Genomic DNA, 26,406 nt, shown 5'->3' with positions numbered 1-26,406 from the left:
AAAGAACTCTCTTAGCAGCGTAAATAGGCCCAAGTTTGAAATGTCACATGTTTGACCCAAGTTTGAATGTCTGAATACTTGAACAAATAAAATCGTTTTGATTCATAGTTTCGCTGCATCGCCACTAAGTCGTTGATTACGCTTCGTATAAAGCTATTCGAGTCAGCGGATGTAATGACTATGGTGTTATTGCTGCGCATACCATCTGTGGCAAATAGCGAGTCGAACGACTTACCCCATTGTGTGGTATTGCGCTTTAATTGAGTTTTACCTTTTTAGACCTTTAGACTGTAGAATAAACTTATGCAGCTATAATTAGAACGCATTGCAAGCTTTTGTCGGGTCAACGAAACTGATTTTTCGAGAAATTTGTGTGTTTTCTTAATTGTTACAAAGAAAGAATGTACAAAAAACGCTCTGATTTGAATTTGAACCAAAAACAGTTTGTGTTTTGCGATATGTTGCAAAGGAAAACTAGATAAAAGTTTAAACAGTTATAAAAGCATTAGCTTTAAGTAAGGGACAATCGCTACACATTGTTGCCAATCCCAAGATTATTATTGTATTTATTCATGGTCCTGTCAAGTTTATCTCTAAGATGAATCGCTGTATTTCAATGAATGTAACAATTCAACCTGGGAATTTTGTTGTACATTCCTTAGCTCACTATTATAAGTTGTGTGCTGATCCTAGTTATGCCTCGCGGCTTCGCTGTCAGAAAAGGCAGGCGTTTGGAGTCTGTTACTGTCTCTTTCAGAAATTTCTCCAAATTACAGTAAGAAGAGTTGCTAATGTTGTGCCCGTGGTGTTTGTACTTGTAGGTATACTAAATACATGGTGTTTTTAGACTGTGGTATTGGTGTATATGTGTAAGAGGTTTGGGTAGTATGGTGCTGTAATATATTAGGCTGACGTAGGATTGGAACCTAGTGCTTTATTAGTATTTGAAAAGGTTATTTTGTTTATCGTTGTCTTGAAGAAATGGTGATCTAGTTGAAATTGACTTGCATTTGTTTTAAATAGAGTATAACCCTTGGAAATTGCAGGCCACTACCCAACGGTTTTACAAGTATAAATTACATCTGTAAACATTCCTCGTCAGTCGTTAACATTGGCAGTGAACAAACGTTTTTTTCTTGCACCAAGGTAACTGATCGAATAAAAACTAGCCGGTTTATATATTGCTGACGTATATTTCTGTCCAAATGGTTTCACTCAGTATCGCAAAGTGTAAATGCGAATCTGATGCGCATATCACCCTTTGTTGCTCGCAATGTGTTGCACGAAAATCGTTCCTATCTTTGAACATGGAGGTTGCAACCAGCGAAGCGAAGATGTACTTACTTAAGACCCAGGGGAACGCTGCGGACAACCAAGCGAAACGCCGTGTAAGGTTAGGCAAAGCTGCTCGGTCCAAATAGGCTAGTGTGGCATTTTCTAGCCGATCACTTTCCGGGAGACCGCCGGCACCTGCCCGAGTTGCCAAGTGCAGAAAAAACGCTGCGTGGCAACTTCGTGCTACTTTCGAGTTTGGCCGTTCATTTCTTGTCGTCAGGACAATGAGTACTTTGTTGTCCAATTAATGAAGTTGTACGCTATACGGGAAAGCGTTCATGAATTGGGATACTGAAATAGAAAAAGGATTAATGCTTCTGATACAATGTGTTGTGTGATGGTTATGTTAAAATTATATGTATACTGGCAGAATCGCGTTTAACTTATCGCACAACAGTTACTTTAGGTTGCTAATGTTTTAAAATTTGCAATATATAAAATTAATATTGAAAAATATAATATAGGTCCCAAAAATGAGTTAAAAATGTTCAGTGCAGCAAAACGATAAAAATTAGTAATATTCACAGTAACAAACATGTTTTAAGCCAAATCACGTCAAATAAAGTAACTCCTTTTTCGATGAAATGAGGTTTTTCGGGTTGCACAGTTTCAGCACATGCGTTCATACAAGTTTGGCCTTAAATTGATCGCATCGGGAAGTATGACGCAACTAGTTGGCCCGTTGACGCTCGACAAGCCGAGAGACCCAAACGAAATGCCGCTCGGGTTTAACATATTTCCGGTAAACCTGGAAAGGACAGTTTACGCGTAACACGTTTTTTTCAAAATTTACTACGGTGACATGGTAGTGATGATGCACAAGCTGTATTTTCGCCCACCATCATACATTTCATACTTAGCTATGTATTGGAAAAGTGTTAGATATATTGTTGGCATTTTTACGGTTAACTCAAGCTTTGAAAACTTAGGGAGGAATATTTAGCAATATTTAATCTGGGCTTTATCAAAAACTGACACAAAATCTTTTATTTAACACCTTTACAGTCGTATGCTATTTGCGCAAATGAAGTGATTTAAACCAACATTCGGGAAAGAAGTTGCGCCAGACGTAAACAGCAAGCACAAGTTTTAGTTGCTTAAATTGCGCTAAGGTCAAACAGCCATTTAGTAGGAATTCTAATGCCCGGTAAATCCCCGCTTGTTCACTCGTGATCACTTCGTCGCAATATGCCTACGACAGCCTGTGACGTGCCAAATCTTTGGATAGAGTTTGTGTGACGTCAAGCTGTGGCCGTCTGTTTTTCAAATTCAGTTCTATGAGGTAGGTCGCTGCGCGTCAGTTTCAGACTGAGAAGTTATTACTGAAATACCCGAATGTTTTTGTTTTTCTGATTGGTTTGTCAGTTGGAAGGGTTTTTAGTTTAAGGTTAATCAAGAAGATGTCGACGATTTTATTAACTATGAAGTATTAAAAATGCTAAAAAAAGTTTCGATGTAGCCTTTATCAGTTTTTTTCTTTCAGTCATAAAAAAATATATTTCGTAGCCAGCTTCAAGTTTCACAGTAAAACCACGTTTGGTCATATCTCACGGAAATCAGCATTTTAAATGTTTAGTCAAACAAAATCATTGTTCAATGTACAGTTTGACCCCCTTTTTGGTTGCTCTGAAATTCGAGAAGCTGGAAATGCTGTTAAGAAAGTTTGTAGGCTGCCTTCAAGATAGAAAAATCTGGGCGGCTCACTTGGTTGAATTCACTTAGATAACGCACTTAAATTATGACTCTAAGAAGTCACGTCACTCAATGAACAGGATCATCCGATTTATATGGAAGACATTTGGCGTGGGCTATATTCGTTATGTTTTATGGACGCAATTATTATATCATATCTGCATGTTGATGTGTAGGTTGCAGATTTATGCAGTTTTTAGATAGCTTACCACCCATCATACGTTTTTTGACGCCTAACTGAATTGTTCATGTAGGTAGCGTAAGGCACGTAACATTTTGAAATTTTAAATCTACCTAATACGACAAGGGTGTGTGTTTCTGTAAAGTCATTTAACTATAATTCGGCGGAAAATTGGTAAACAGCGCGTTGTAAACAACCTCGAATTTTAATTCGATTTTACATGCGGCCTAAACAGCTGGTTGGTTATCTATTTAAAGTTATTGAACTCATCACCCTTTGCTGGGCAGTTCCGCGTCATCCAGGCACAGACCGAGTAACGCAAGCGATTTGCATTGCGGTCACAAGAGAAAATACCTTCCTTGGCATCTCATCTACATTCCTGATATTTGCTCTCAAAGAAATCACCGCCACTCGATGTTGAACTCAATTGTTTGCGGTGTTCAATGTCAACTCTTAAGAAAATTCCTTTCCATTGGTATTTTGTTGCCGACAAGTCCTGTAGGTTTGTAAGTTGTTGCAGTTTACAAAGTGCTAACTGTTTATTCCTGTAGATTCAGTTACGTCAGTAGAGTGCGGTGCATCCAACGTGTATTTAACGCCAAGTAAATAACGTAACGCGAGCGCTGGCTGCGTCCAATAAGCGACAGACGGACGACAGAAAACCCGTTAGTTTGTTTTTTGGTATTTTTGTAGCGACAGCGCTTTTCCAATCCGCAGCCTTCCCGCTAATGAGCAGACGAGGTGGCTTAAAACGCTTGCCGTGCCACGGATTCATCTAAAAATGGAGCGCCTGCGTTTCACTTCGCGCTCAGTTTAATTAACGAAGGGTTTAGTCGGAGGATTGTTGTTGTTGCGTTGTTGTTGTTCGCTGCTTCGATCTATCTAGAGTAAACTCTAGACTAGATCGTACTATAAGAGATAACATGCTAGTAGCTAGTGCATAATTTACCGCTCTCCAAAAAAGGTGTTGCCCTAAGGAACATTAAACGTGCAAGTTTGCTTTACAATGATACTTGTTCCAGATTAGTAAATAGAGTTGCAGTTTGGCATACAAGTTGTACAGACATTTTAATATAAAGTTAAATGAGAACAGATGACCTATTTGTTAACTGGAACTTATGTCTAAAAAGTCGTTTAAAATTAAACGTTAAATTTGCTAATTTTTGTTCGGCAATCGTCTGTTGTACTAACTTAATTTCAAAACAAAATGTTTTAATGTAAGTCGCGATAACTAATCCATTTCAAACTGATGCTGCAACCAAATTGTGGCCTTTTCAATGTTGTTATGCTCATCCAGCGAATATAAAATCCGATTTTGATGTCAACAGATAATTTCGTGACTTGTGTGTGCTGTAAGCGGGAAATCGCCTTGTTTGTCCATAGTAAGGATGCAATATCTGGAAGCGATCTTGTGACGAAGGCTCGGGGTTTCTGCGTTCTTTTTTTTGTTTCTCTCATTCTCTTTGTAAAGGCAATTGGCCAGTTTTCTTGCTGAATATTTATTTGTCTGGCTCTTACTTTTGGTTGTTCCCTTTCATGTTGTAACGTTGTTGCACCCTTTTTCGGTTTGCTCTTACTGGTTTACCGGTTGCTATGTAAAATGGCTATGGTTTTGGTAAATCCATCGTAAGACGGATGGAGAAGGCAATATATTGTTTTGGGAGACCGTTTGAAAGCCTATTAAAACCTCCTTATCTCCCAAAAACGATCGCTAAGACCACTTCATTTCAGTTTCGATGGTGTCTAAAGCAGTATCGGCACACTCGACCAACTCAACTTTTATAAGCAGTTTGATTTATAGTTATTTTGGCGTGTTTTTAATTTTGGACAAAGCTTTATTTGAATTATTTTGCGTAGATTCTCACGATTGCGTTAAGGCCATGTGTAAACTAAAATGTTGACAAATAGAGGTTCGAGGTCAAAAAAGTTGGCGAATCCGTTGATTGTTTAGTTGGTTATATTTTATTTGAATTATATACCCGTAGTGTAGAGTACACACCTTTCAAATTACTACCGAACACAAAGGTCGCCACTCGTCACTCGTATAAACGAGGTTAACGAATAGTTAACCTCCCCACGCTTGTCCACAAAACGCCGTGCGCTAAACAGACTGCTGATGCTGCTTTCAGTCAATTAAAAAGTCACTCCAGAGTCTTTTGTTTGCCCGCGATTAGACAACGTCGGTCAAGTGGCGCGTTCCCTTGTTTGCTTTGTTCGTCTCATGGAAGCCCAGCGTTTCTCTCGGGTGCACTTTCGTACCCGTGTTGTAAGTTTGCAACGGAGGCAGTCAGTGAGGAAGCCCTACTACTTGCTACACAAACTGTATGTATGTTAGAACAGGCTGTGCAACCTGTTTTCTGCAAATTTCGTTCCCAGGAATGTTTACTGAATAAGATCGAACAGTTCACCAAAGTGTAAATGCATATTGACAGTCGAAAGTAGACCGTTCCCTTGTAACATTCGCAAGAGATAATAATTATAATATAATATTCTTTGTCTTGTAAATTATATGATTTTGTTCGTCGTGTAACTAATGACTACGCAACGTGCACTTATTCTATTACATCGAAGGCAATGGCTGTCCTTATATATTTAATGGCGGGAAATTAATACCGAGATTCGCTGTTTGTTCTATGCGCGGCAGGTAATATTTAGTTTGTAAACAGCATTTAGATGTCAGTTGTCTCCAGCCCAGCAGTTCACGTGTACTACTTTGCTTTCTGTGGCAAAACGTATTTAATCATTCAAGCGAAAAACAAAAAGACGAAAGGTTTTAAAAGAAAAAAGAAACATGTTGTACCCGACCGAACTACGACACCGTTTCCCGCTCGTTGTTGTGCAGTAAGTAAGATGAGCTCATATTTGGTCAAGCGCAAAGCAAGGCATAAAGTTGAAACCCCACACTCCCAGTCAGACAGCCATGCCGATTCGCTTTCTGTCTATTGCTGGTTACTGCCCGCTCTCCCGTTGATGTGCTTCGCCGCCGCTGACTTTACGAAGAAAATTTCCTTCGTTATTGGGCGGGTCAGCGTTGGAGTTCAACCAGCCAGTTGTTTGTTCAAAAGGCGTCAGCTACATTTAGAATACTGCTTTCTGAAAAGATTGGCGTGATTTTAGTGAAAACTAACGCCACGCGAACAGTTTGTGTCAAGCTGACCAGACCACTTTCGACGATAACTTTCGGAAATTACAAAAAAAGAATCGTACGTGCCATTTGTTTTGTCGTTATACATAGAGATGTTAGTATAAACGCGCCTTGCTTATAGAAACATATTGTCCCAATCGAGGAACAATAAACTTCGACTTTTCCTGTGTACTTGGTGTTTACTGCAATCGTACCGGATTAGGACAGTTAGGACAAGCTAGCGCTTGCATCTGATTATCCGCAATATGTGATCCAACAAGCAGGGAGCGTGAATCTCGATGCGTCACTGCGCCTTGTTTGGTGCACTTTGAGAACTATAACGCCAGTGTTGTTCGGTTGTAAAGTTGAGAAACGTCAAATGTTTTTTTTTTGCGGGACTGTTATTCTACTGTGTTATTACATTCTTTCAGGGCTGTGTGCACAATAGGAATATATTTGTTGTTGGCATTTTCTACAGTCTACCAATCGGATTTATTTATGGGTGCCCAACAAGTTTTAAACGTTCCCTATCACCCCCTTGGTATAGCTAAAGCTCACATTTGACACCTATTGTTTTAAATCAATCGGTGTGTATAAAAAGTGAAATTTAGTTATAAGGATTCGACCAGTAATTAGTTGATCTTGTTAGAACTAACTCCTTTAAAAGAGTAGAGGTTAATTTTGCTCCATTGCTCCATTTTGAACAGGCCTAATCTGCCAGTTTTCTCATTAAATCGTAAATCTTCCTTTTTTATGGCAAGATATTGAAATAAGTGTGTCTTTGGAATATTCAATGAAGTTTCTGTCAACGCCCTCTTACTTGCCTATGCGTTAACCCAACGTGTGTTAAGTTAAAGAGCTAGAACTCGGGGGTCGACTCGCATGTTGACTCTTTGCGCCGTTCATAACACTGCGATTATTGTAGAAATCTCCGTCTAACCCGCCACGCCTCTTGTAAAACAATTAGGCGTCGGTCTCCTAAACTGCTTGAGGTTTAGCCTAGGACTAGCCTTTATGCATTTATGACCATAACACAGCGTGCTGTCAAGTACTTTTCGACCGCTTCTTATTGGCTTTGGAAGGCAGGATTAGATAGCTTAGTGCAGGTGTGCCAGAAAATATTTGCCTTTCTACAATATCGAAGTTGCTTGTGTGAACCTAGTCGCATGGCATAAAAATAAAATAAACTGTTTTTGCAAATAGGGTGAAATTGTTAGTATTGTTCAAGTGTTGTGAACCTTGTTTTTATGACAAGCTTTGGCCGTAGTGCTACGATTGTGGGATCTACATTTTCCATGACGTTTATTCTAACAATAGTTTTAGTTCGTGAAGTAGGTTTTATGTGGTTTGCATGTACTCGATGTTACAGTCGACTACCTGCGTTGTCGCGGTTTTGGCTTAACGAACCTCGGCAACGTTAATGCTTTTGACACTGCTGTCCCGAATGGTCAGGCGCGCCTTATAAGGCATCACGCATCGCTCTGCTTACGTTTAGCAGTTTGTGGCATGCACGGCACACGCGGTGCTGGGCAATCAATAGCAATCAGATTTCTGCTCGATTGTCCGATGAATCAGATGAGGCTCAACTTTGAACGTTGCGTAACGTAGCTGAGATTAGAAGCATCATACCAGTGCCCTTCATCTACAGACAGGCGCTAAACCTTCGCTCCTATAAGCTGCATATATAGTCTTCTCTTGTGAATATTATCGTGCTAGCCACTATCAGAGGAATGAAAAAGACTCGACGAAATTACTTTTTGTTTGTACGGCAACCAGGCCTGGTAGTCCAACAGCATTACTACTGTTTAACCCTTAGTAAACTGCCATTTCATTGATAAAGTGAGCTTTTTAGTTTTGCGGTCACCGAGTCGTAAACGTGCGACAGTTAAAGGGTCGTGTTTACGCCATACTGCCTTGTTTGCATTTGTTTCATAGATTTTGTATCTTAATGCAGTCGCCGTATGACATCGTGACGCGTATCTTGCAAATGCAGTCCAATTCTGCCCTATTCTTAGTCATCCGCCACTTGCTTTCGCTAACGTTTGACTGGGGCTGTTTTGCAACGACCATCTAGTTCATTGTACCTTGCTCAAAAAACTCCACGCCAGCTTCAGTCTGTTTCCTAGTTTCACGGTAGCAGGTGTAATTAGGCCAATTGGATTTTAACGGTACTTAATTATTTATGAATGAGCAGCAATCGTTTGAAGTGCATTACAAAGCTGAACGACGTTTTTTAGGAATTACCCATAGGCGTCACTGCCACCCCTGTATTGTTTCCTGGGGTACCTTTTCTGCCAAGTGCTGTTAATGACAGGATGTATTCACCTTGTTTCATAGTTGACAATACGATTCGGTTGCTTGAGGTAAATGCACCTTTAAAGTTATAACTTTAGCGAGTCACAGTATTTGATTAACTAAGCAGTTTTGTTTAAAGTATGAGTTCTGGTGTTATCAAAAACCAGCAATGCTTAACGAATGAGGAAGAATGATTTTAATATGCCATAGAAATATTTTCAGTTTGTTGCTTTACTAGACGTAATAATCCCTAACACATGTATTTAATCAGTAGGTCAGATTGTGCATGTATATTTACGTGACGAGTGGTTGCCGCTCGTGCAACACTATAGGCACTTTCTGGCGGAAGTAAAATTAAGCAATCCGTGTCATTGAAGGGGCGCTGTGCCCATTATCACCACAATCATCACCACCATTACCGTTGGTGGCAATAATGTGTTCATGCGCGGTTGCCGCTTACCCAAGCGACCTTGAAGCGTCCTACATTGCAAGTCAGCCGGTTTCTGAGCCGAGGTTTCGAAGTGGCTCCCACTTGCTCAACGAGGCCTTGGTAGCAGCCTGCTGCAGCGGTTCGTCCCATACCTCTTCCTCTTGGGCCAACCGCCACCACCGTCATGACGTAGCACTGCGCGTTATGCTGCGCAAGCACGACAGCCAGTTTGAACTGCCCCAAGGTAAACGAGTCTCGAAAAGTTTTGCCGGCGTTCGTGTTGCGTTAAGGGGTGTGAGAGGTTCTCTGCTGCGCTTTTGGTGAACCATTGACCGGACGTGCATGACTGAGGAAACGCGCTGCAATAGGGCTATTTTGTGCCTGGTTTCGTTCACCGGTTTGTCACCAGTGTGCATCCTGAGCATTTTGTCACTTATAAAACTTGTTTGGCTATATATTTAAGACAAACCTTTAAACCCTTTCCGTTAGTCGATTGTAGGTCGTAAACAAAAAATTTAAACGTTAAATCGATTTGCGGTAAAGCTCATCATATGCCACGAGTTAACCTAAACTTTACTTGTCGTTATACAGATAATAATTAAGAACCGACAGCGCGCTCCCTGTAAATTACCAGGGCAACTTAAAAGCGAAAAGCTGCTTATCTGCGTGGCCCATTAAAATGGTAAAGTTTATATGACGTAAAAACGGACTCGACTGACCGTTTACAATAACAACTAAAAAAGTTGCAAGAATAACATATAATACAACCCCTTTGAGTTCAATGAGCTATTCTCGATTGTTTTATACAATTTGCGATTTTTTACCCCCAAGTGATAGTGTTTTTACACAACAATCCGTATAATTAGAATTAAGGCAGTGCGTTTACAGTCAACAATACAAAACTTCATGTGACCGAACCTAAAAAAGGTCGTTAACTTTCAGTTTTATTTGGCCCAATGCCATTAAAAGAAATTAGTTTTCTGACAACGTTGCCATATAACCTCTCTATTTGTCAAACGTTGTTATTTCTTTAGCGATAAAACTCTGAACTGCTGTGTTTTCTTTGAAAAAAAGCTGGACACATAAAATAACAGTTCTCTGTCGAAAAGTTCTAAATCGTTAACAAAGGTCTTACTTTGAAGCAACGAATTATTTCCTATTTTATGCGATTACCTGCCTTTTGACAAGGTTTTCAAAAGACACCCAATTTGTCCATATACCTAGCCCACAGTTAGTTATTTGCGTTAATCAATATACAAACGTAAACGATAGTTTTGTTGCCCATCTAATTGTTTGAGGCATGAAATGTGAAGACAATTAATCTGCGCGCTTCTGACATTTTGCTTGCGAAGTTTTGCAACCAGTTCCAGTTGCTTTGCGTATTTATGCAATGCTCATGCACTGCGCAAGCTTGGAAATTCGGCACTGACGTGTTTATCTTAAATTGACATGAAAAATTTAGCAAGTCGTCTGTAAAACGGTGTGACGAAAATGCGTTTGCTAGCTGGTTTAAAAGCAATTAATTTCATCTCATTTTTCGATCGATACTCCTGTGAGATTTTTAACTGGGTTGTTGTACATGATTGTTGCAAAACTTGTACTGATTACAGAAAAGATAGAATTCAAATGGACTTACAGCTTAGTAAGCTGTATTAACTGCCCAGTGATACGTTGGTCCAACGTAGTGCAACTTTCAGAAAACCACTATTTCTTCAATGGCTACCGAACTTGTTGATAAATAAACTTCTACCAACACACTCAAACACAAAATTGCACTGTAAAACTTTCACATCGCTTTGATGCCCTGAAATAAATCCAAAACCATATGAAAATGTTTGCAAAAAATAGGACACTTGTTTGTTATATAACCTCCCATAGAAAGTTGCTTAAGTTTATTGGGGCGCCAAAATGGGTTATGAAATAGCCATAAAACATCACCAATGTCCTGCTGTTTACCGAGAAATTCAAGACATGTCGATGCTCCTTAAAATGGTAAAAGTGCAAATACGACAAACATCGCATCGAACGGACAATTCAACTTTGTGCTCTTTAAGTAACTGCTGTTTAGTTAAGTGACACGACCAATATTGACAAGCAGCAGGGCTTTGGGCTTTACGTAGGGCGAACTGGTGACCCTGCTAGATCGCTCTGACAATAGCTCGAATCTGCTTAATATTCAATGCTCCTTTGTATTGGAAACGGATGAAAGTGTAAAAAGGCACTTGAGGGATATATTGATTTATAGAGTTTGTGTTGGTTGAAACTTGTCAACAGGCAGAAACTTTTGTCGTAAATAACTGATGTCATTTGTTATTAAGCTTGTGCAGTTAGGTAGATAAATCGGGATAGTGAAGCGATGATAACCTTTGATCATTGTTTTTTACTGTCTACTAATTTCCCTAGAAGTATCTCATTTGATCTCATTCTCAAGTATTTCACTTTATCGCACACCCTAAGGACGCAAACAACCCTTTATTTAGGCACATATTTCGTCTCCTTAAGCAGTGCAAATATGCGGTTGGCGTTTAACGCTCTAAGACGAAGCACGACCGAAAGGATTTTTTAAATTTCTCAACCGTCCGTCATCTTGGCCCTTACTTGTGAAATTTATGCGCTATCCTTCTTGTCTGCTGAGTAAACACTTGTTGATAGTTAAAATATAAGCACAAAAATGTTTTAAGATAAAATTTATTCAAACGATTGGAATTTTTATAACAAAAAATACACCGGTTAACATTTTTGTAAGCAACATTTTTTAAAGAACACACAGCCAACTTTGTGCTCGGATTATTCGACCTGTGCTGTAGGCACATTCCCAATGCACAGGGTGCAATATCGGTTTATCCGTGAAAACCCCAAGGATTATCGTCAAAACCCACGAATGATCTAAGTGCATTAGATTTGCTGTAAGGGCATCCCTGGTTTGTGCGCGCCTGCGGTATGCTGGATATCAGGAGAAAATCGCATTTCAAAAGCTTTTCCGGCTCACCTTCGTTGGTTAAAGCAATTTAGTGTTCACCTTATTGGTGGTGACTTTTATGCTGTTGTTGCCATATACACAATACTTTCTCGAACAATATTATACATATCCTTTTTTCAGCTATGTTTTAATCATAAAGCAATTAATTCGTGCTTCTGTTGTTACGTATACTGATGGAAATTTTAAATAACTAAATGATTGTTTATTTGACAGGCGAGCTGCAAATCCACCTACGTGCTATTTTCCATCTTTTACGACCACAAGACAACATAAAGCTGGTGAGTAAACTTGCTTGATAAAACAAGTCACATATATTGAGGATCGTTCCGAACTCAAACTAAAAAAGTCGGACCGTTTACATATTTCTCGTACGGTCGACCTTGGTTGTTTACTTAACTATTGAAAGCGTAGTACTCACCGTTTTATGCGTCTGTTTTATTCGTTTTTGTAGTTGCACAAGCGTTAATCGTTAACATTTTACTCAAAAACTTGCCTTCAGTTTTTGGCGTTTAAGATAATTTGTCGCAGATTAACAAAATGTGTGTAGTATGTCGGACAAGAACAACAACCTATTTTGGGCACTCACCCGGATCGAAATCCAACCCAGCATTTTGCGGTATTATATCGATAACAAAATGCCCAAGCCTGGACTTTTTCCTCGTATTGCTACTTCGATGTGTATATTTTTAAGTACAAATTATATAAGGTAATAGTGTTTGCACATTTATTACTGAGAAATGTTGGCGCCAATCTGTTCATGCTCAACATTTAAGCGTTCAGAATCGTACCCAATTTTTTTTACCTTTTTGGTTTGTTAGATTTTGCTTCTGAATTGGCCATTAGCGAAAATCCTAAGTCTAGTCGTTTGGTATGGGGTTAGAAATATGGCCTTCGATCCCGATGACACTGTACATTTAAAAACACGCGCCAAACTAGAACTCAGTTTCTAAACCAGACCCTAATTTTCAACGCAAATTCATGCTGGCCAATCTAACGCGCGCACATTTCACTCACCGCTAGGCCGTCCGTCTGGAGAGCTGGAAAGACGACCACCGCCGTTACCTGGTGATTGTGAGCACGCAGGGAAGACAGGACACTGATGAGAGCATCATTCTCGGCTGCGACTTCGCCACGCGCGAGAGCACAGAATGCAAGATAGGACTCGTGCTGCCAGTGTGGAACGACACCACGATCAAGCTCGACGGCGACGGGTAAGTGCTGTGCTAGTTTTCTGTGTGGGACTAGTACAGGGGTGTGCAACACGCGGCACGCGTGACAAATGTGACACGTGACCTAATAAAAAATGGCACGCAATCCGCCCCAAAGTACTTAACTGTTATTCAGCCAATTGTCCGAAAAATGCTAAATTTGTTATACAGACAATTGTCATTGTTTACTTGCAGTATAAAACAATCGCATCTATTACGACAACTAACAATTACTGCTGATTCTAACATTACACGGTATTTATTTTTCGTAAAAAGGAACGAAAACAGCTCTACTTTTGTATGTGTCATCTGTGAGTAAATATGCAAAACGCGTACTTCGCCATCTGCAGATAAAACATTTATCGTTTTTTTTTGAAAAAAGATTAAAATTTTCAATATAATGAATGATGTAGATAGCACTGTGAGGTTGTAAGTTTTCGGCTGACTACGTAAGTTTTCGGCTGTCTATTGGCTATGCAGTTTTCCTATTTCGCCTCTTTTCAATTTCAGGGGATTTAAGATGACGCGTAAAGATCGGGTACACATCTTCAAACCAGTGTCGGTGCAAGCAATGTGGTGAGTTACGTTTTTAAATTAGGGTGTATTAACGTGCTTTTAAACCATTCCAAAGTAATTCTGCTCAATTTTTTTTACTTGAGCCTAAAATTGCGTAACAACTGACCAGTATCTTTTTCGACCTACGAATGACGTAGTTAAAGAAAATGACTTGTATCACTACGAGGTTTGAGCTATAAGGACGACCGTCGGTTTATGGTAACTATAAGATAACATACCAGTATCTCAGAAAATATTTGTTGTGCACAAATATCTTCAAACCTTAATTATACGTAAAAGTAAAAATTTACAGTGGCTGTAGTTGAAATTCAGCCAATATAAAAAATATTTTTTTTAAATATATTTTTAGAAAATTTTTTGCTATGCGGTGTTAATTTTTCTTATGGTTCTGGTTTTTAATGAAAAAAAATTGTTTTACAACGATCCTTGTTACTTATATATGTGCTTTGTCCTATCGTTCACCCAACATGTGATCTTCGTACAGGTCAGCGCTACAGACCATGCACCGGTGTGTGGATGTGGCGCGTCGTCACAGCTACTACGAGGGAAGCCTCTACCTCACCTGGACGTGCTACTACCAAAGCAAGTTGAATTCCGAGCGCCTGCACATGAACGAGTGGAACTACACCGACGACTTGTGGGACAATCAGCCCAACTACTTGGCCGAAAAGTGAGTCTTGTTCCTGCTTGTCGCACTAGATTGCGTGAGACATTATGATTGCTTGCAGAAGCGATTAGTGGGAAGTTGATTTTCAATCATTAGATGAACAAAAAGCGGTTTGCTTGCTTTGTAAAACATACGTTGCTTTTGTTTATTTCCAAGCACAATGTTTTTAAGAACTGCATATAACAGTTTGCCGTAAGTTGAATTAACTGTTTCCCGAAGGCATTAATTTTGTACGTACGAAGTTACTGTGCACTATACAACATTTTTAGAACTTTGAACAAACTAATCTGACTAAAAACCGATAGTGTTTTATAATAAGCTCATATATATATAAAAAATAAAAAAACAGTGTCCTACATATCTAGATTGTTTGTAAGCATTCGTTAGAGTAAGAAATCATTGTTCAGGGACCCCGAACGAGCACCGGTCGAGTTGATCATCCGGAACCGGCTGAAGCAAGTAATGATGACTATGGACCTGGATAACTGCACTTGTAGGGAGATCAGACAGGCACTTGAAAAAGTGGTAAGTATGGGTTTGTAAAATTCTAAGTTGCTTAACCCCGTCTAGCAACACCATTCAGGGTGGCCATGCACCCCCAGTGTTTAATGACACTTTCTACGTTTCCAATATGTCTTGCCACATTAAAAAAATTATTTTTCGCCCAAAAGCATAGTGCGTTTTATCTCATCATCGAAAAATGAAAGTTTTGGCAACTTAAAAAGGCGTTTTGCGCTATCGATTACATCTTTTGTGTTAGTAACACCTCTACAGCCTAAAACTGTTGCATAATAAACAATCTGCGTATAGTGTTCTTAAGATTACATTTTATGACCTCACGTTTAGAAGTAACTTAACTTTTTCACGTCATCGCGATTTAAAACATTTATGGCTTTTATACGCAGATCGACATGGACCTGACCAACTACAAGCAGTACATCGACAACGAGATGCTCACGGTGCTGGGGCAGATGGACTGTCCTTCTGAGATCCTTGAATACCTCTACTTGGGCTCCGAGTGGAACGCCTCCAACGTTGATGAGCTCAAAGAACTCGGGTTGGTGTGCTGTTCTTATATGTAATTTTTTGGCCGTTGCAAAATAATTTGAAAATAAAACTTACTAAAGCGTTTTATATACGATAAACATCGCAACTTTGGTAAATTCTCCAAAATCATATTACTAGAACGCCTTGCGTTAAGGTTTCCATACAGTAGTCGGCAAACTGTGAGCCGCGGGGCAAATGTGGACCACAGAGCCATTTTTAGTGGACCCCAAGTAACTTTTGCATAGCTAAGTGTTAACATGTACTTATGGGCCGCGTGATAGCCGTACATTCATTGCACTTTATTTTAAAAGTTTGTGTGGCTAAATGGCTAATGATTTCTATATAGTCTGAGCGTGGTTCAGACGCACGTGCCAAATGTGGTCCTGAGAGCCAGTTGAACTTTGACTAAATGTTAGCGCAAATTTTTCGCGCTTCGCACGCATATTGTTCGTTTTACAGTATGTTTTACATTATGCCATGACAGTGTTTTTTTTTTTGTTTTTAAAAAAACAAATATCCTGAATCCGCCACTGTTTTTGTAGTGGTTTTACGTAGTGGGCCTTCAATATCTCTGAAAAGAGTGCTTTGGGCCGCGCCAAAAAATTTTGCCGATCATTGATGCCATACTCAATTCTGTGATTTGCCGATCATTGATGCCATACTCAATTCCGGCGTGTACCACTGAACAATCCTAAAACTGGCCTGTTGGGCAAAACAGTCCTATCATCATAAGCGTTTTTAACAAGTTTAAAAACATAAATTTAGTAAACTTTATATATACATCTGCAAATAAAAGAATACTTGTGGCGAGAAACTAATACGAGTGTTTTAAACTGATTTGCTTAATTTATCAGGGTGCGCCGGTGGCCTGCCTAATTTCGTCTCGCGATACACTTTGCGTGATAAGACACTTGAAAATGTCCTTGTGCTCTTGACCTTGTTAAGTTTCATTGGCATAACTAGCTTAGTGAAATTTGACAAACCCTTAAGTCTTAGGAGTTGTAAAATTTGCCTGTTACGGCTGCTGGTTTACACTGTAAAAGTACCATTTACGCCTTTTCACGCACCTTATATTTGCTGCGGTAATTTTTTCTACGTCGTCATATATCTTCTCTTCTTAAGGATAACGCACGTTCTGAACGTTACGATGGAGGTGGACAACTTTTTCCCGGGTGAGTTCTGCTACAAGAACATCCGGCTTCATGACGTTGAAGAGTCTGATTTGCTGCCGCACTGGAACAACACCTGGAAGTTTATTAACGAAGCCAGGGCGTAAGTAGAATGTCTTTCTTACCTATACTTAGCGCTCGCCTTTGCTCGCGAGACAGCTTTACATGTGTTTTACATCCAAAAACTAATAAATTTATGGTAATCATTTGTTACACTAAAGTTTTAGGAATCTTTACCTTACGGTCTGTCGGATGCCTGAGCACTACACGAGACGTAACAGTGTTGTATATAATATAGGGTCGCACAGTTTTTGGCATTTTTATTTTAGCTGCATTTATCCCATAGTTTATAAATACATGTACCCTCAATTAAATATATCTTTATATTTCCGCAGGAGCGGCGGAAAATGTCTGGTGCATTGCAAAATGGGCATCAGCAGATCGGGCGCCACCGTATGCGCCTACGTCATGAAGGAGCGCAACTGGACCAAAGCCCGCGCGCTCGAGTTCGTGCGTACTCGACGCTCGATCGTGCTTCCTAATTCCGGCTTCATGCTACAGCTCGACGAGTACGAGGGCATTCTAGCCGCCAGGTAGGCATTGTCCGAGTTAAATGCAAACAGTTCATGTTCCTGAATTTGTCTACGGTTATCGGAATTGTCTTGTTTAGCATTCCTGCGTCGCCAAACAAATTTATTTGAAGCGAGCTTATCTTTACAGTTTACTGCTGCAAATGCAAAAAGAAAGGTTTATAGGAACTCATAGCTCGTATATTCTCTGCAGTACGCTTTACAAAATATATGTTGTTTTGTCTCTTGAATAAAGTGTTATTTTAGTGAGCAGAAAATCAGCTATAAATGCTTATTTTTTTAGTTTTTTGCTTCAATGATATTCAAATCAATGAATTCCTAAGCAAAATTTTATTATCCAACCCGCGATCGCCAGTCCAATTAAATTTGTCTGTCCCTTAAATGTTTGATCCCTGTATTAAGGATAGTTTGTGGTATTTTGTAGGTTAAGTTATGTCAAATATTTTAAACTGTCCCGTATTTCAAATTGTCCCGTTGTCTATTTGTTTTGCGGACTATTCGGCTGACCTTCCGCAAAAAAATTTTCAGCGCCCAGCGTCACAACAAGCTCTTCCGCTCGAGATCCGAGTCAAGCTTGTCGGAACCGAGCATATCCGATGATCATCCGATCTCTACAGCGCCCGTCCTCTCGCCACGCACCAGCGCCCCTCTCATCCAGCTCTCCGACGAAACCGGCGACTCATCCATTCTCGACGGCACCGAATTTGACCTCAACCGACGACTTCTCGATATCGCTTCTATGGAAACTCCTAAGGTAGATTATCAACGCATATTAAAAGTTGCATAAATATATATATGTGGTTTGTGTAAGGATATATGAATATATGTAGTTTTACTCTTGTGATAAACGTTGTTGAGTAATTTATTTTAATTGTTTTCGCTTCGCAATTAGAATAGAAGTGTACGTTACGTGATCAGATAGAAATAAGGTTTTTAACTCGCAGTACATAAATTTCACTAACAAGCACCCCGTTAAGATTTTGTTCTCAAACTATGTTTTGCGGCACACGAAGAAAATAAAAAATATATGTAGAACACTTCCTACAAAGCATTAACATTGTAACTTGACAATTTAATGATACACCTCTAGGCAATAGGTAAATTCCATAATTTCTGATACAGGAGTGCGCAAACAGGTTTATTTACTTGTTTTGCGAAAATCTTAATATATTAAATAGCGGCGTGTATGTGGTAAGTTTTCTGTACACACAAAATTATAAACAGTTTTAAACAAGTTATCTAGGCAAAGGGGACGAGGACTTGCGTCCAACATAATTTTCTGCCAAATATAACTACAGATGTAACAAACTTTTTTGTTCAGTATCTTTTACGGTCCCTTCTTTCTCTTTAGCCAAAACGTCGCGAGTACGTCGTACTTTGTAAAGTGACTGAAAACTGTTTCGAGAAAATTAAACAAAAGCTTTTTCTAATGGAGTATAAACCTAAAAAAGCCGTTATTCTGCCTCTCGCGCGCCACCCAGATTCGAACGACTTGAATCGAGGTCAAACTAACGTTCTTACGTTTTCTTTTTGTCGATCCAAATTTACGATCATTCGTCGAAGGTTGTTTGTCCAGCACGCCATGTAACGTCATGGTATAGCTTTGTTGCGCCGTTTTGATATTCGATTGGTCCTTAGTCGTTTTGCTCGAAATAGCTTATATCGGTCGTATCCACGGTGTATTATATTCAGATTTTTCTGCTCGTCAGGACAAAATACATTTTTGTTTTGCATCGTAAATGTTTATGTTTATAATGCATTGATGTGCTTCCAAGGCGATTTTAAATGTAAATTTCAAATGTAAGGTTTTACAATGTTCAGACTAATGTAAATTTATGAAATCTGACGAAAAATGCTTATTGTATCGTCAAATTATGTTTTCAGGTATCTCGCCCGAAGTCCTGGTCTCCTGATGAAGGCCGACGCCCCTATCAGTCGCCACCATCATTCCCTAATAACCAGTTGACACCCGATCAATGCAATGGTATGTGGTCGTGTACTGTCTTTCATTTCTTTATTTACCAAACAAAAAATATTTTTTACTTGAATAAGGCGAAATATCAATACTAATGACAAGGCCGAGTACCAGCCTGATGGGCCTTGTAATATACAAAAAAACAGCAGTGTTATTAATTAAAATCATGCAATTGTGACGCAACAGGCGCTGGCTTCCCGGTGTCAGAGCCGGGGTTCATCGTGCCACACGGCTCTGACGCCAACCGTCTGCAGCTGGCCGAAGAGAAGCGCAAGTCTTTCACCGGCAAACGAGCTCAACTACGCCGCCACACGGCAGCCACCTCGCCACACGGGGGCGCTCACGACCTAGACGATCTGGCGCATAGCGAGGACAGTGTTTTTGTGCACGTCGGGTGAGCCTTCTTAGTCTAACTGTAAACGAAGTTTTGGTTCGTAAAAACGTGCGAAAAACGTTTGTACAACATAGATCATTGGTTTTGGTTTTATAAACAGTAAACACACACGAAGTGATAAATATACATTTATACCTTCATTTGTTTGTGGTACTGTGGATTTGCTTACTGACTTTTATAGTAAATAACAATCCTGGACAAAATATATATTCTTACAGCTGACATGCGGAAACGAGAACTTTCTCTAACCGCTACTTGTTCCATTGAGAAACGCAGCATCTAAATGGATAGTTACCGCCCATATGGGTTCTTTAAAATTATAAATTAATCGCGGCTATGCAACAAAGTTAATATGATATGAAAGAAACTTTTGGCCACTCCGATAAGCCACTGTGGCCATTGGGGGCGTTTTTTTATTTTCCGTTTGTCACGCCGATTCATTCGCCAAACATCTAATTATACTAAAGCGTTTTGTAATTGCTTAAAATAAACCTAAAACATTTATAGTGATTAAGTGTTGTTCCATATTGCTCAGCATTGCCAAAACGCCTTCCGCACGACGCAAGTCTCCCAAGGCTCGAACCTCGTCGCCAGCAGCCCTCGTGTGCGAGCCAATCACACGCCCGGAAGCCCTTGACGTCACGACGCCTGAGAAGCTGCATCCGTCCATGGTGTCGCCTATGAACAGTCCGTCGTTCAAGAACGCAAAGAACGTCGACATCGACCGCATCAAGTCGCAATTCACGATGTCCGAGTCGACCGACTCCGCTATGTCGATCGAGCAAAGCGAACAGCAGGGGGCGCCCTTCAAATCGCAAGTTCCAGTTCGCCAAATCGTAGCCGTCATCGAGTCACCTTCGGATGACGCGAAGCTGGTTTCCGCGCTGCCAGGTACCACGGAGGAAAGCGAAGATTCCGCTGTATTTGTCAAGGGCCACCACAAGACTGCCTCGCTGCCACCTGCCAACATGACAGCGGATGATGCCAACATGTCATCTGCGCTTGACAATGACGACGAATCGTCGCCAGCCTCACGGAGTCGTTCGTACTCCGAGGCGCTGGCGCTTTCCGTGCGTAAGATCGTCACCGACATTGAAAGTAGGAATTCGCCGAACACATTTGATCCGAAGTCAAGGCCAGAAGGCGAGGGAATTCAGAGGACCATGTCGATGCCGTCATCAAGACGTCGAACCACGTCACCGTTGACACCGTCAGCGTCTGCTTGTTCGTTTGTGCCAGTCGATGAAACAGTTGTGGAGGTCGCCTTCGATGAGGTCACTGCCAAAGACGAACCTACCCCTGGATCGCAGTTTTACATCGGTGACAAAAAGCGTCCGCTTGCCAATGCAAATTCAAACAGTAACAATAACAACCTGGCCGACTGTGGTTTGGCTCCTGAAACCCTCGTAATATCGTCACCTGTAAAGCCAGAGCCTATCAAACTTGTACTGCCGAACAAAACCCAGGATTGGAGCGATGCGAAACCCAGCGGCCCAATGTCACCGGAACTTCTCTTGTGTATCAGAGAGGTAAGATAAACCTAATGGTTATATATAGCTAACCAAAGTTTAATGGTGAAAATAACGGCCCAAATAGACGTAAAAATCGACATGCTTTATTGTTCAAACGTTTCGGCAAATGCTTGTGCCATCATCAGTGATATAAAGGCCACATCAGTTACACAGTCGCATAAAGGAATGATAAAAATGTGCGAAACAAGCGTCGCAAAAACGATAGATACGTTTGAACAATAAGCATGTCGCTTTTTACGTCTATTTGGGCTGTTATTTTCACCATTAAACTTATGAACAGATCCGTATATAGCAGAGGTTCCCAACGTGGGCGGTACCGCCCCCCTGTGGGCGTTGGTGAGTTACAAGGGGGCGTTTTGGGTCTGTTTCTAATTTGGGGGGCGCTGAATGCATATAAGGGGGCGTTACATGAAAGTACTTATGGCAAAATTAATTGAAAAGTTCACATATAAATAGTAACAAACAGGACTGTAGGTAACTTTTAACCTTAAATGGCAACTTTCGTACTGCGAACTTGTAGTAGTTTTCGGACCATTGTTACGTAATAATTGACTTTCTTATGTAAAGTTGTTGGTTGTTGTTGCGTTTCACAGTTTTATACGTGGCAAAATGTTTGTATATTTAAAGCAGGGGGCGCCAACTTACGGCCCGCCACCTCTTTGAAAACTAGACACAAGTCCATTTTAAATACTTTTTGACTATTTTAACTTAGAACGGGCAAACATTTTTCTTGATCTTTCTGCGTCCAGTTTGTTTACGTTTTCATGCTGTCTTTGCAATAGATAAGCGCTTGTTACCTGTGCGGACAAACGGAAAACGTATTAAAAAATATTAGACATATATTTTACCATTTTTTTATTTTTTTTTTAGCAATGTAATGAATACTAGCACGAAATTTAAAATAAATGTTAGTATACCCAAAAAAAAATCGCGCTCGCTTCGCTCGCCAGGTGCGCCAGGACTTAAAGAGCTTAACAAACACTGAATTACACTATCTATTAAAGTTATCGTGTTAAAGTAGCTTTATTACACTTTTCATTAGTAGTGGTGGATGAAAAAAATCGGAGGTCCGCCTGATTCACAGTTGTTCTAACATTCCAATAACACAATTCTAAGTTAACATTTTGTGCGGCCCACACCTTTATGAGTTTGATTAGTGCCCGTGACAAGAAAAGGTTGCCGACCCTTGATTTAAAGTATTGGTGCAGAAATTTGAATTTTGGGTAATGACATAACCTGGTGAATTAATGTATCTATAAATTCCTAGCATAGTGAATGTATGTTAGACAACCTAAAATATGACTGACAGCTTATCGAAACGAATGTGAAGTCAATATGATGTTAGACAACGATTAATATGATACTTTACTGTAAAGCAAGATGAGGGGGGCGATATGAAATAATATTGAGCCCAAGGGGGCACTAGTGTAAAAAAGGTTGGGAAACACTGGTATATAGTGTAACCAAAGTTTGTTTGTGTACCATTCAGTTGGTATTTTGTGATGTGTGTTAATCGACATGTAAATCAAAAACCGATATATCAGTACATTGCAAAAACAACTAGCCTGCAGTGAGGTTCGATTAGGTCAGTTGGTAGAGCGACGGTCGCGGTATGACCGTAGGTCGTGAGTTCGAACCTCACTACAGGCTATTTGTATTTCTAGCCTGCCCTGCTTGCATCATTAATAAGATTCGGTGAGTCTGAAATAGCTTTCGGTGTACTAATGATACCTAAGCCGTATTCGTTGGTCAAGGTAGCAGCTGTATTTACTGTTTATGCTCGACCTAAGAACTTTCTCGCGACAGGTCGGAACACAGTTGTTGAGCGATTCGGTAGAAAGCAGTCGTTCGTCTTCGTTCTCTACTTCGTTCTCTGCTGACGACCTCACGGGCGCCACCACGCAACCGTCCAAGAAAGCAGGGCGTGTCCGCCAGATGGCGCGAGAGATAGAAAAGCACCTTAAAAAGCTAACGAGAAGGGGATCGAAGTCAAAGAAATCTAAAGACAAGATATTGAGCGAACCGATTAGTCCACCCTCTGCTAAAACTGATTCATCGCCAACCACTCTAATTAACAAATTGCTCATGGGGGGAATTCCTCCGGAAAATAGCAAGGGAGATGGTGATGCCTGTGTTTCGGAAAGTAGCGTACGCGACCTCGTCGGCAAATTCTCTATCGACCAACCGCAAGCTGTTTCGTCACCGACAAGGACTATTCAACAACAAGACACCACGTCACCCACACGTGACGTCAGCTCTTCAACTATCAGGGCCGGCATTGCAAACCTATGGTCGGCGGCACCTTACAGGCCCCCGAAGGTGGTCCGGGGTACATCGTGTTCACCTCCGAGTGTTTCACGGTTCCACATCAAGGGGGTCAGGGTGAGACGTACTCAATCCGAACGCTCCACCTGGCGCCCGACCTGGCTCTCTAGCGCTACATGTCGCCGGCTCTCTGAGACCGCGTCACAACCGAACCCGTTCGCGGCCAGCAAGTCCAAGTCATCGGAGGACGTGAGCAAACCGAAATCGCCCGGTGTCGGCGTCCGAGACATCGTCAGGCGGATGGAGACAATCAAAGCCGGAGTCCAACGCAGTTCGTCGCTTCCCGCCAGCAAAGATAGAGGCCGCTCCGAGAGCATCTCGACGCCGTTGGTTTCGCCTAAACCTTGTCACCAACATTTAACCCGCTCCAAGTCGACGCCCCTCCTCGGCTTTGTTAAGTCGGCTACGCGATCCCGATTCACCCTTCAAACCTAACGAGACTTCACAGAACAGCGTCCTATACTTTTCCTGTATTTTATTGTTATTTCTCTTGTGTCGTCACCGCTTCCGCAATGGTTCCCTTTCGTAATTCTTGTGCTTTCCATTTGCTCAGCAAAGCGTTAGCCGATTTTCGCTTGTCCCTTTGCTGTTTTTTTCTCGCGCGCCACTGTAAAAGCATTTCGGTAAATTGACGTTTTTTTTGGTAAATTTCAACGACCTTTTGTGGTGTTGCGTTACTACAAGCTACCTTCTCTTTCCGCTGTCATTCAACTTTAAAAACCCGAAATTGTTTAACAAATAGAATTGACTTCTGATGAAGATACTTCAGATCGCAGTTAATGTTGTATTCTAATGCTTTATACTTTCCGTTGTATTTACGGGAAATAATCAAGAAACGAAATTCCTTTTGTTATCCCAAACAATTGTAATTTTGCCATATTACAATACTTGGAATCAAAAATTGTTTATTCTGAGATGGATATAATCGACCACCGTTTTTAAAGTTGTTTTCTATGTTACGTTGGAGGTATTTAAGTGGACTCTATTTGATAAAACCGCAAAAATTTATCATGTATACTATTTAGGAAAAAAATTCACTGGGCGGTGGATAATGTCAAATGTTGTAAGTATATTTCTAACTAGTCTCGCAATTGGCATGACGCAACATTCTTCCAAACGAACTCATTATATCAACCGAATAGGAAGATCGTGCTTTAACCAGTGCCCAATATTCAAATAAGGTGCATTTTCCGGTGAGGTGACCATTACATGCTATTTGTTGCAACCTTTGCTGCCGTGCGCCTACGTCTGATTCCAGCAGTTAAAAAGCCGTGACGCGTACGTTCACGATCTGTGAGTGTGGACTACTTTACATGTTCGGACAACCAAACGGTCGCTGACATTTGTGCCTGACAACTAAGCACGTTGGGTTGCGAAGAGTGGCTCTTTTTGAAATCGTTGCATTGAAAAACTATTGTATAACGTGAATGGTCACAATGCAAATCCGAAATTAGTACCGACGCCCCACCTTGCGGGGTCACACGATGACAGATTATTAACCTGGTAGCGAATAGGTCAACGTAGCCGTTTTGGCTTTACAGTCTGGATTCGAGAACAATATTTTTCAAACAGAATCAAAAATCCCAAAAGTTATAAACTTTCTCGTTTGTTACGTAAGCTATAAATTAATTATGTTACGACTTTCTTTGTCGCTAGTTTTCCTCTTTTGTGTAGAACCGGTTTAGTTTTTAATCTTCACAATCAACGCACAAAAATGGGTAAAAGTTAAATTTATTCGCTGGTCCTGGTAAAGCAATGCGTCGCAAACTTGTAGTAAACAAATCCCGTCCGGTCGTGAATTACGTGATGCTCCGGCCAGGTTAGGCACTTGGGTAGCGGATAGTCAACCTAAGCGACCCTAATTCGGCAGTAACAACATTACATGTCGCTATTTGCGTACAGCGAGCATCGGTCGGCTCACTTGTACATGACGCCCAGCAAGAGGGTCCACTTTTTTGCGTAATAGACCGCACCTTCCACGTGTTGTAGGTTAAAGATGGCTAGGTTACCTTTCGTTGCAAATGCTCCGCCTTTCGCAACGATGCGCTTTCGGTTTTTATTTAGACACTTCGCGGTTTGTCTTACCACGCTTGCTCTATTAAGTGGCTTATACCTTTTCATTCAAAATGTGACCGTATATTCAAATATATTAGAACTCTTTTTATTTTAGAATGATATTTTGCGCAACGAGAAAGATAATTTGTATTGCACGAAGTCTACAAAATGCACTTTTCGCCAAAAGTAATTACCGTCTTCCCCTTTTTTAATTCTTCTTTTGGTTTAAATAGATATAACTGGTTTGATAAAATAATATCACATATTGTTCTCTGTTTAACTACATCTACATTCTACAACATATGGTCGCATAAAATGAAGTTGCAGTTTGTTCAAGTGCCATCGGCGTACAGCTGCAATAATGTAATAATCCTAATTTGTCAAATTATTGTTGCTCTGCATTTATCGCCACCTTGTTCGGGTCTTTTCATAACCAATTTTAATCTGATCTTATTGTTAGCTTTACTTTTGTTTGTTATGTTGGAAACGTTTATTTTGGGCATATACGGAAACGGTTAAAATTCTATTGCATGTGATCATAAAAGTATTTTTGCTCTTGTTCTTTTATTTCGTTTTAATGCAGTCCTATATCGCATATTCGGTATTGCCTTTTGCACAGGATCGCTTTTCGCTGTTAATGCGATAATATTATTGTGCGTCGGTTTTTGTTATTCTTGTTATTATAACTTGCTACTTTCTACTAATACAGCGATAACTCTTAAAAAATCGGTGGTGCATTTCCGAAACGAGTGAACCGAATGACAAATGACCCAAGTAATTTTGCACCGCGTCTTCCAAGAACAAAACCACCACTATAATTAATAAATTGAA

At 40.4% G+C, this 26,406-nt stretch overlaps 1 protein-coding gene across 2 annotated transcripts in view; it reads left to right on the top strand.

Moving 5' to 3' along the window:
* The window catches only part of LOC146160567 (uncharacterized), a 31,436-nt gene extending 5,030 nt beyond the window's left edge, over positions 1-26,406 (top strand). The window contains exons 1-14 of one of the 2 annotated variants that reach the window (XM_083384285.1): positions 8,908-9,301; positions 12,251-12,315; positions 13,058-13,248; positions 13,756-13,821; positions 14,306-14,491; positions 14,896-15,013; positions 15,394-15,545; positions 16,658-16,807; positions 17,100-17,297; positions 17,823-18,048; positions 19,179-19,278; positions 19,456-19,663; positions 20,199-21,192; positions 23,002-26,406. In XM_083384285.1, the coding sequence (XP_083240411.1) occupies positions 9,061-9,301; positions 12,251-12,315; positions 13,058-13,248; positions 13,756-13,821; positions 14,306-14,491; positions 14,896-15,013; positions 15,394-15,545; positions 16,658-16,807; positions 17,100-17,297; positions 17,823-18,048; positions 19,179-19,278; positions 19,456-19,663; positions 20,199-21,192; positions 23,002-23,955 (3,849 nt within the window). In that variant the 5' untranslated portion in view covers positions 8,908-9,060 and the 3' untranslated portion in view covers positions 23,956-26,406. Of the gene's footprint in view, positions 1-8,907; positions 9,302-12,250; positions 12,316-13,057; positions 13,249-13,755; positions 13,822-14,305; positions 14,492-14,895; positions 15,014-15,393; positions 15,546-16,657; positions 16,808-17,099; positions 17,298-17,822; positions 18,049-19,178; positions 19,279-19,455; positions 19,664-20,198; positions 21,193-23,001 lie in introns of those variants that run through there. The other variant, XM_083384284.1, reaches the window with a different exon arrangement.

The sequence above is a fragment of the Ascidiella aspersa genome, chromosome 3 (genome assembly GCF_963924565.1).
Source record: "Ascidiella aspersa chromosome 3, kaAscAspe10.2, whole genome shotgun sequence".
Taxonomy (NCBI): domain Eukaryota; kingdom Metazoa; phylum Chordata; class Ascidiacea; order Phlebobranchia; family Ascidiidae; genus Ascidiella; species Ascidiella aspersa.
The sequence above is the reverse complement of the archived record's forward strand: the minus strand, read 5'-3'. Positions and strand labels throughout refer to the sequence as shown.